General features: G+C 50.3%; 1 protein-coding gene across 1 annotated transcript in view; it reads right to left on the bottom strand.

The window, feature by feature from the left end:
* Nucleotides 1-429: 429 nt before the first annotated feature.
* Nucleotides 430-9766, bottom strand: part of LOC119102092 (lysosomal alpha-mannosidase) — a 33649-nt gene continuing 24312 nt past the window's right edge. Inside the window, exons 23-34 of the mRNA XM_037225456.1 lie at nucleotides 8682-8796; nucleotides 7061-7234; nucleotides 6553-6580; nucleotides 6122-6149; nucleotides 5043-5171; nucleotides 4513-4580; nucleotides 3968-4065; nucleotides 2872-2972; nucleotides 2729-2836; nucleotides 2247-2393; nucleotides 843-1025; nucleotides 430-507 (exon numbers count right to left, since the gene is read on the bottom strand). Of these exons, the coding sequence (XP_037081351.1) occupies nucleotides 430-507; nucleotides 843-1025; nucleotides 2247-2393; nucleotides 2729-2836; nucleotides 2872-2972; nucleotides 3968-4065; nucleotides 4513-4580; nucleotides 5043-5171; nucleotides 6122-6149; nucleotides 6553-6580; nucleotides 7061-7234; nucleotides 8682-8796 (1257 nt within the window). The remainder of the gene's footprint in view (nucleotides 508-842; nucleotides 1026-2246; nucleotides 2394-2728; nucleotides 2837-2871; nucleotides 2973-3967; nucleotides 4066-4512; nucleotides 4581-5042; nucleotides 5172-6121; nucleotides 6150-6552; nucleotides 6581-7060; nucleotides 7235-8681; nucleotides 8797-9766) is intronic.

Raw genomic sequence — 9766 nt, 5'->3', positions numbered from 1 at the left:
TCAGAAACAGTGCGTAAAGCGTGTATACGTTTATATATATATATATATATATATATATATATATATATATATATATATATATACAAGGCTATGCTTATTACAAGGTGCATCCGCAGCCCAACAAAACACAAACTGCAGGTCCCCGGCCTTTCAGAAACACAGAACATCGCTTTAAACGGTTACGGTTACGGTTATCCCCTTATAACTTGCAAAATGCGACAGTTCAAACACAACCAGCAGGTCCCCGGCCTTGCAGAAACACAGAACATTGCTTTAAACGGTGTGTTTATAATTGTAATTGTATTATGACTTGCAAAAGGCGACAATTCAAACACAAACATCAGGTCCACGGCGGCTCAGAACCTTTTATCAGGCGGTGACTTGTTCTCAGGGTCACTCAGAAGCCTGGTTCAATGGATCAGCGCAGGCTCAAGGGGGTTCACCGGGGTTCACGGGCTCTGGTACGATGCCACAAACGTGCGGATCTCCATTGGGTTCAGCGTCACCCTGCAAACAACGATGGCGTCAAGAATGTCATTTGCCCGGAGAGATAAAAATGCACGTAAACAAAATATGTAGAAGACTGCTTATCTGAAATGAAACGTGTTCAGTGTGTTTATTTTTTGACATATCGTTTACCACGCATGATCTGAAGTGACACGTTGAGCCTTTATCAGGAGTCTGGAGAGCAAAACAAGCTGAGGCTTTCGGCCCGACCAGCCCATTATCCGCCATTGGCTCACCAAAAGAGGTTCACCAGTCACTAACGTCAGCAGGCCATTCTTGACGTACTTTAGGCGGGTCAGTTTGCGCGCAACGTCAGCAAGTCGTTCTGAACGTACCGTGAGCAGGTCGTTTTCGCCGTTTTTGCCGCGGTACGCCCAAGATGCAGGGCTTCGGAAGCTCGTGGGCAGCCGGTTGGACCGCATGTGATCCCAGTGGAAGCGGTTGATGTCCTTCAGAGGCCTGTCAGCCGACAGGCCGAACTCCTCCACTGACGTCACGTTCAGGGTGGTGAACAGATCCTGCCACAGGCCACAATATATCTGAACGGAACACGTGGGCTTGCTGCAGTGGGAGCGAAAGTGCCCGGTAAATTAAATGCATTAGCCTCAAGGTCATGACAGCTTTCTTATTCACACCTTTCGGACTTTGCAATGGCGCCAGCCTGCAGTTAAAGGGAGTGTTCGACAAGTGTTTTGGGTTTTACACCACCTAGGGTTTTAAACCGAAATAGCCATCCTGAAGACCATTTGGTGCAGATCAGAGCCCTGTCCCTCTTAAGACCTAAAACCTCTATTTTCTAAGCTACACACCCGCGAAGATACGCAGTCTACTTCGTGGAAACTATTTCAAGATCATTCCGGCATGTATATCGCCATACAAACGTCATTCAAATGCCGCCATTTCAGTGGCCATTCGGCGTTCAATGTCAACAAGAATATCTCCGTCGAGTCGTTAATAACTGGCGTTCATGGACACGATTTCCACAATAACGGCCGTCATTTGGCTCCGAACCAATGCTGTGCAGGCTGCGTGAGTTTCAGCCACGAATCGCGTGATTTTCTTTGGTGAACAGTTTTGTGGTACCTTATACAAGGAGCTGGAGGTGGGTATAAGGTATAACGGAAAGAGTACTTGTAATCAAATGACATAAGAAAAGCCCATAACGAAGTCTGCGAATACAAGTAAGCACCTTACACTCACAGATAAACATGCAAGAACCCTACGAGAGAGGGCAAAAGCACGAGCATATAGCCATATTTGGTTCAGGAAATACCTCCCGCACCGCCACAGCCACCTTTCGGGAAATCCAAGTACTGCAAGTGAGTGCTTGGGTGGCGAATTCGCACAGCCAGTCTGGCAGCACCTCAACGTCATACAAACGGTCTAATACGTAATCAAGCAATGACGCATTGGGAATACTAAGTAAATAGAGCAATTTGGTTGTCTAGAGCAACCTTTTCCACTAAAAGCAGTACCAATAGCTTATTTCATCATCTGCTCTGTCTGTCTGCTCGATGTCTGCTCCAAGATATTTAAACGTGGGACATTCCCTTTAAGTGTGCGGATGCTGACATCATAGTTGCATGCGTTGGTAGTTGTAATGAAAGCAGCCACAACTCCCAGCAATACATCCATCAAGAGGTCACTTTGTGTGTACGTGCATTAATGCAAACTAATTATCCTGTCCTTGCACGTCACAAATGATGACAAGGATCACGACATGCATGCAGCCAGCTGACCTTGAGGTTAACGTCGACAGGTTTGCTGAGCACGGGATCCTCGTCGGCCTGGAATTGGTGCTCCAGTCGGATCAGCAGCTGGTTCGGCTTGTACATCTCCAGCGTCAGCAGGTGCACGTTGGCAGGCAGCGGCCGCATGCCTGTGAACTGTAGCACACAGAGCTGGAACTGAACTGGAGACACCAGGCTGCCATGCCTGTGAACTGCGGCACACAGAGCTGGGACACCACAGGGGACATTGGCCCACCTGCGCACACTGACCAGTGAAACGACCACACTGACTACGCGCAAATTCCTCTAAAGAGCTTGAGCCTCTATCACTTTTCAGCAGCAAGGGGTCTGAAATCACGAGATGCTTTTCAACATGCATCTGGAAAACATGACGAGAGTAGGGGAAGTCACGAGGTTCTTAACAGTGGGGATAGTGATCAGACAACTAGCAAATGACAAAACAAAGTTGAAAGACCGGTCATCCGTCGCACCTGTTTGACAGTGGTACTGCTGAGCCACTGCATCATGGTCATCATTGGCGCTGGAGCAAAGCTCAGCTGGGGCGCCATGAACATCTGTTCGGCGAGGTCGCGATGTAGCTTGGGGGCGTCCGGCCGGGTCGCTGACCACCCACCCAGTGACGACCGCGCACCACCAGACCCACGCCGAACTCGGTCTCGTTCAGCGGCTTCGCCCACGCCGAACGCGTTCGTCCTGCACCGTGCGGCGGTGCAGCTGAGGCAACAGGCGATGTGGTGAAGATGGGGGAAGGGCGATGCCGATGACATGTGGGAGAATGGACGAGGGTCGGTACATCCCGGCTCGCGGTAGAGATGAAGAGTAATACCACTTATATTGTTCACCATCTTTATTGGCCACACCACGTTGATAACGCCATCAGCGTCTATAGCAATACAATTGAAGGAATCCAATAGAGTTGGTTTCAAAGCCCATGCAAAGTGAAGGACATTTCATCAATTTATTTTACAAAATACCCCGTCAGGACCTGTGGGGTATAGTGAAATATCATAAAATTGTATTCGTTCCACGGACGTTAGAGTGAAATATCACAACGTCAAACATCGGTCCGACCGACGTCTATCATCTCACTCCAATACCAGGAGCCCGGCGCTCGGCTCACATATCCGCTAGTCGAAACAAACCATGCATCGCACCATACAGTGTGCACTACAAGTCCAAGGATCGTCGAGATTCCGACACATACCATCAGTTTCCAGCTGGCCACTGGCGAGACTTGCCTGCCAACCTTGCGACCGATCGGTAAGTACGGTCAGCTGGCTGTCGGCGTCTTTGATGAAGATCCGTGAGTTAACAGGGAAGTAGTTTCCGGCCCACCGGCTCCGTGACGTTCAGGGTCCACGCATCACGGTGGTCACGACGACCTGGGTCAATGAAAAAACAAACGATGCTGTACGGGCCCCCACTAGGGGAGACGGAGGTGGTTACGACGAGAACTGACTCAACATGCAGTCAATCTTTCCAACCCATGTTTGTCCATAACCTATAATTATGTTATAGCTTTTCACTCAATCATTAAGAAGTAAAACCAGCTTAACAGCCTTAACCGGGAGACACGTGTGGGACCAAACCAATAATAAGTCTGTCATGCTGTACCACATCGCCCCAGAGCCCCCGGCAAGACTGGAGATCTATGCTTAAAATTGCGTTATAACTGTTAGTAACCAGCCTACAGCACCGGTTTCTCTTACGCTTCATCATCTGGCGTCCGTTGGAGTCTGTGTAGAAGTTGTCGGTAGAGTTGATGGCGCTGCTGAAGCGGCTGATCACCTCCTTGGCGACGCTGTCCCTGACAAAGGAATAGAAATATCAGCAAATAGCAACACGTTTTGAGAAGAAAATCTAGTGGCTGTGCGCTTCAACATGCTCCTGAGTGGAAGCTGCTCGACGAGAATGTCCAGGACAAACGGGGACGACACTGCGCGACGAGAATGTCATGACAAACGGGGACAACACTGTGCTAGGTGGTGGTGGACGTTGCTTAAAAGCCGAGGTGATATTTTACGCTCTGCTGTACGTTTGATTACCTACGGCTTATTCATGGATGGGACGTGCAGCTCACGGGCAATCTAATTCAATCTGGGAAGCTTCCACATGCCGTTTGAACGTACACGTAAAATACGTAGATGCATATGCAATGCACGTAAATGCACGCACAAAGGCAACGATAACATCAGCACGCCAGTACGACACCCACGCGGCACGGCACTCCGCTGGCCACCCACGGCCGACTCACTCGATGGGAATGGGCCCGACCATCCACTCGACCTCAGCGAAGGGCTCGTCCTTGTAGAGCCGGGTCACCTGGGAGACCCAGTCCATGTCGAACGTGTGTCGGTACTTCCTTCACCAGAGCTCCGTCCAGCGTCCCACTGACTGAAAACAAACGGATGATGCGTTAGCTGTTCAAACGCTAACTTTAGAGGTGAGGGCACTGCGTATTTGGTTCCCTTTATTTCAAAATCGGGAATGACAACTACAAACTTCGATGGGGCGGCCAAGTGTTGTAATACGCGCTTTGGCGTTGCCATGGACTTGAAAGCGACTTCGTTCACACCAGGTTGCTGATAATTACTTCGATGTGTCCTCAGCTAATGCAGTTGATAAACGTACGACACGCAATATAACAACGACGCGGCTGAGATCGCCCGAACGAGTCCCGATTTCCCGGCATGCTTCCTCGCTTCTAACTGAGTAGCCTGCTTTACATACTGCCAATCAACGTTGCTTATTTCGCTCGTTATTCCCGTTTAGCTCTTCGCTTACCGTTGCCTTCATTGGCTTAGCCCTTCCTTTCGGGTGGAAGACGTAGGCCCCACTGGGTCTGTGCTTCGGCTGCCACGGTGTGTTGTTGGGGCTGCCATACCCCTCGTACCACATGAAGTTCTGATCCACCTGTCGTCAAAGAAATGCTTTGTCTTGAGTGAACAAACTGAAAGCGCTCCACCGTAAGTGTGTATACGCGGATAACATCAAACAAAATCTGTCATTTTAACTAAGATTTAAAAAGAACGTCTTGGCATGGATCGCAATGAAATCAATTCCTCGCTAAGTAAATGCGACTGACAACCACCATCTCAAATTATTGGGACATACTTCGAGCTGGCTGATCAAACGTGGACAAAGAAGACATACGTCATGCATTTTCTCCAAAGGAATTAGCATTCGTTTAAATTTTGTGGCATGACAATGTTCGACCTAAAATCAAGTTGAAAAATGTCGTGCCGATAAAGACGTCAGCATCCGTAATGGCATGATATCAAATCCGCGATATATCCTAAACCACATTTCATAAATGCAGCTGTTATCACTAAACGCATGCATGCACCTGCTTTCTCTTAAAGGGAGTGTTCTACGTTTGTAGAACTGAAATAGCCATCTTCAGTTCATTCGGTGCAGTTCGCAGCCTTGCCCTTCTTAAGACCTAAACCCCTCTAGTTTCTGGGCTACACGCCACCGAAGATGTGCAGACGATTTCAGTGAGATTATTTCAAGGTCGCCCAGGTGTCTATGTCATCATGACATTGAAATCCTGTCACTCAATTATCTATGAGGTGATCAAGGCCAAGAAAATATCATTGTCTCCTCGTTCACATCTGGCGTTCGTGAGCACGATTTCCAGATATAACAGCCGTTAATTGGCTGTCAAGCAATGTCATGCAAGGTACAGTGACGTAACCAAACATGACGTAAGGAGAGCATATTAACTAAAGAGAAATTGTGTGGTCTAGACATCTTTTCTACTTAAAGGTACATCAGTAGCTGTGAGTGACCTTATTTTATGATATCTGATGCTTGTTTCAGCATCTTCAAATGTGGAATATTCCCTCTAAAAGCCAGCATACCTTGACATCAGCATTTCCAGCGCGCATTCTGCCGAGCCGGAGGGTCTTGGGGTCAAGGTCGAGTGTCACGTGACCATTTGAGAGCGTTTGCAGACCGGGACGCTCTGAGGCGTGCTGAGGCGGTCCCATACGAAAACACCCGAACGTAGTAAGCCCTAAGGAAGGACGGCTAGTGTTGGTTTTAATTGTTCAGCAGTTCATGTTTTGTTATCGAGATGACCCAGATGTGACAGCACCAAAATAACACACTTATCAGGATTAACCGCGTATCGTCAAGCCCTCGTCAACAAATGAGCCATATCATTCGTAATCTGATGCATACAAAAGTCTTCCATGGACCGGTAACGGCACGTAAATATCAGCAACCCCGTGTCATCTGCAGCATTTCGAACAAACGCCTGGGGACAGCTAACCGATCGCGCAACACTCACTTGAAGCCGAGAGGCGGTAGCGTGAGGCCTGGAACACAAGTTCAACGTTGGCTGTCGAATCCCGGCCAGGGAGGTCCTGGACCCGGCCGGAATGGGGATGAGCTCGCTGTCAATGGTCGCGCCTGCCAAAACACGCGGCTCGGGTCAGGCCCTGAGCTCCATTCTCTAGATGTCCGCATGCGGGAGGTCGCATTGGTAGCAGCTGATGCTCATATGGTATCTGTGTGATGACATGTACCCATTTTTCATTGTATATGTGACAAGGGCAGGCATGTGCAGTCAGCTATGGTTCCAAAGTAAATTTGTCTTAAGTACATGTAGCGGTGAACCAGATAAAGTGGCGCAATAATTTATGCTACGTGACAAGCTGATAGAAAATTTTGCATTCAAAGCTGAGAAAGTATAAACATGGCATTCAACCCATGAAAGTATTACATCACCTTCGAGTGAGAAACACCCCGCCATTGGTGCCAAATGGTTTACACCTGTCGGCCTCAGACTCACGGACCTTGCTCGTTCACCACGATGGCAGACTGTCCGGCCACCGGGATTCGAACCCAGGGGCTGACGCTCCGTGACAGCGGGTTGTACACGTACGCCACGAACTTGCTGCTCCGCTCGGTTACGTGACACGTGGACGTGTTCAGCTGATTGCAGAACGTCTGCGGCCAGGCCCGCCCGGCTGTAAATAAAACAAACAGGCAGCCCGCGCGGCTGTAAATAGAAACAAAAACACGTCTGAAAACTGGTATGCAATGGCACAGTGGGTTTTCGCTCGCCATCCAAAATATATTGCGTGGGTCATTCACTGGAAACGTTAACTGCACGTCATTTGCAAGATGATCCTTTCATAGTCCCTGTCAGCAGCGTATAGCATGAAGTGGGCAAGACATAATAGAGTTCCTAAAAACAAAGCATGGGCGCTGGTGTTTTTGCCTTCCAAGTGTATAGATAGATGACCTATGGTGTGAATGCTTGAGAACTGCACTCTCCTGAGTCCGATTGCAATGGTGTAACTCACACCAGAGCGTCGTTGACGACCCCCTGGCAGGACTCCGTGGCCTCGCTCAATCGCTGGACATAGTCATCTGCGACGTGTTGCTTCTCAGTGCCTGCAACATCATCACGACCGCCCTTCATCAACATTATGACCATGAAAAAGTTAAGCCCTCCTCTACCCCGTCATGCAGCGAAGTTCAAACCCAGTTTCCTCGGGAAGAAGCGACGGTGAAGGAATGATGATGAATGATAGGCAGAGACCGCCACCACCCCCACCACGCAATGGTGACATGTCAAGAGAGCGTGACCCAGCTGAATCCAGCAGTGGTCAGTCTGAATGGATCCGCATTTTCGCTGTCACCACTTCCACGAGCTTTGGTCTCAGGACGGACATTAACACACCTTGACTTGTGATGGAGAAATGCGCCACAACAAGTTGTTCTTCTTTGTCACTGAGTGATCCTTTCGAGCGTTCAGGGGGACTGCTAAAGCTGTGCCGCAGCGATCTGCTGATTGCCGTCAAAAATTACCAGTGTAATCAAGCGATGGCCGCCTCTCGAGCACGCTCCGGTCGCGGTTCGACAGACCTTCCGCTCCTCTTGGAACTCCGCCGGGGCGGGGGGACCGGGCGCCTGGTAAATGGACGGAGCGCGCGGAAGTCCGTGTGAAGCCATCCCGCAAGGAGGTGATGGTATGTACCGCGGGAGGAGAGTGAGCTGTCCGTGAGAACAGTGACCGGATGTCTGTGCGTTCGATTGACGCCCCACGAGGGGCGGTTCACGCATGGCGTATCTTGTGATGGAAGGGCGACAATAAGGGCTACAATCGTGTCCAGATTCGTTCCGGTACCGACTTAGCGCATCTTGTGCTCGGTAAACGTCTTCATTGAGAGTGAAATCAACTCCAACCGAAAACTCAGGTTTGCAGCAGCCCAATGCAGGATATGACAGTTATTCCGTACGGCCATGTTCATATATTTAACAGGTATTTTGCATATATACATATATGCATATATATACATATATATATATATATATATATATTAATCAACCAAATAACGTACGCTTGCATAGCCACCGGCATTGGCCATGTATAGGATAGCCTGTCCGGATCGGTAACAGCAGCGTCACCTGTAACGGCGTCGTGGTGCTGGTTGATTCCCATGGCGTTCCGCAGCAGGTCTACGCGGCTGGGTTTCGCCGTGGTGTCCTCCGTTTGGAACATCGCCGAAAGCTGCTTGCAGACCTGAGTCAACAGACACGGATGACACAGTGGAATTGATTAGATAGACTCCCCGTCCGACCGTCCGAGTCCAGCTCCGAACTGGAGCACGATCTGGAGCACGAACACACACGGATGACACAGTGGTATTGATTAGATAGACTCCGTCCGACCGTCCGAGTCCAGCTCCGAACTGGAGCACGATCTGGAGCACGAACACACACGGATGACACAGTGGTATTGATTAGACAGACTCCGTCCGACCGTCCGAGTCCAGCTCCGAGCGATACCGCACTGGAGCACGATCTGGAGCACGATCACACACGGATGACACAGACGCATTGATTAGACAGACTCCGTCCGGCCGTCCGAGTCCAGCTCCGAACTGGAGCACGATCTGGAGCACGAACACACAAGGATGACACAGTGGTATTGATTAGACAGACTCCGTCCGACCGTCCGAGTCCAGCTCCGAGCGATACCGCACTGGAGCACGATCTGGAGCACGAACACACACGGATGACACAGACGTATTGATAAGACAGACTCCGTCCGACCATCCGAGTCCAGCTCCGAACTGGAGCACGATCTGGAGCACGAACACACACGTGACACAGTGGTATTGATAAGATAGACTCTGTCCGACCGTCCGAGTCCAGCTCCGAACTGGAGCACGATCTAGAGCACGATCACACACGGATGACACAGACGCATCGATTAGACAGACTCCGTCCAACCGTCCGAGTCCAGCTCCGAACGATACCGCACTGGTGCACGATCGGTTGACGCCACGCGCGCTGGGTCTTGGTCCAGTCGGCCGGCCGCTGGACGCAGCGCGAGGCGTGCGAACTGCTCGCCAGGAGTCTCTACGACATGGACATCAAAAACTTCGTGGTGGGTGTGGCGCGCGGCCGGCTGGCAGAGGCGCCAGTGGGCGGGCTTTGTGGGGCCGTGTGACGTCATTACTGCGCAGTTGTGCAGGGAGGGGGGCACA

The sequence above is a fragment of the Pollicipes pollicipes genome, unplaced genomic scaffold (assembly GCF_011947565.3).
Source record: "Pollicipes pollicipes isolate AB1234 unplaced genomic scaffold, Ppol_2.1 Scaffold_5591;HRSCAF=6616_pilon_pilon_pilon, whole genome shotgun sequence".
Classification (NCBI taxonomy): domain Eukaryota; kingdom Metazoa; phylum Arthropoda; class Thecostraca; order Pollicipedomorpha; family Pollicipedidae; genus Pollicipes; species Pollicipes pollicipes.
The sequence above is the reverse complement of the archived record's forward strand: the minus strand, read 5'-3'. Positions and strand labels throughout refer to the sequence as shown.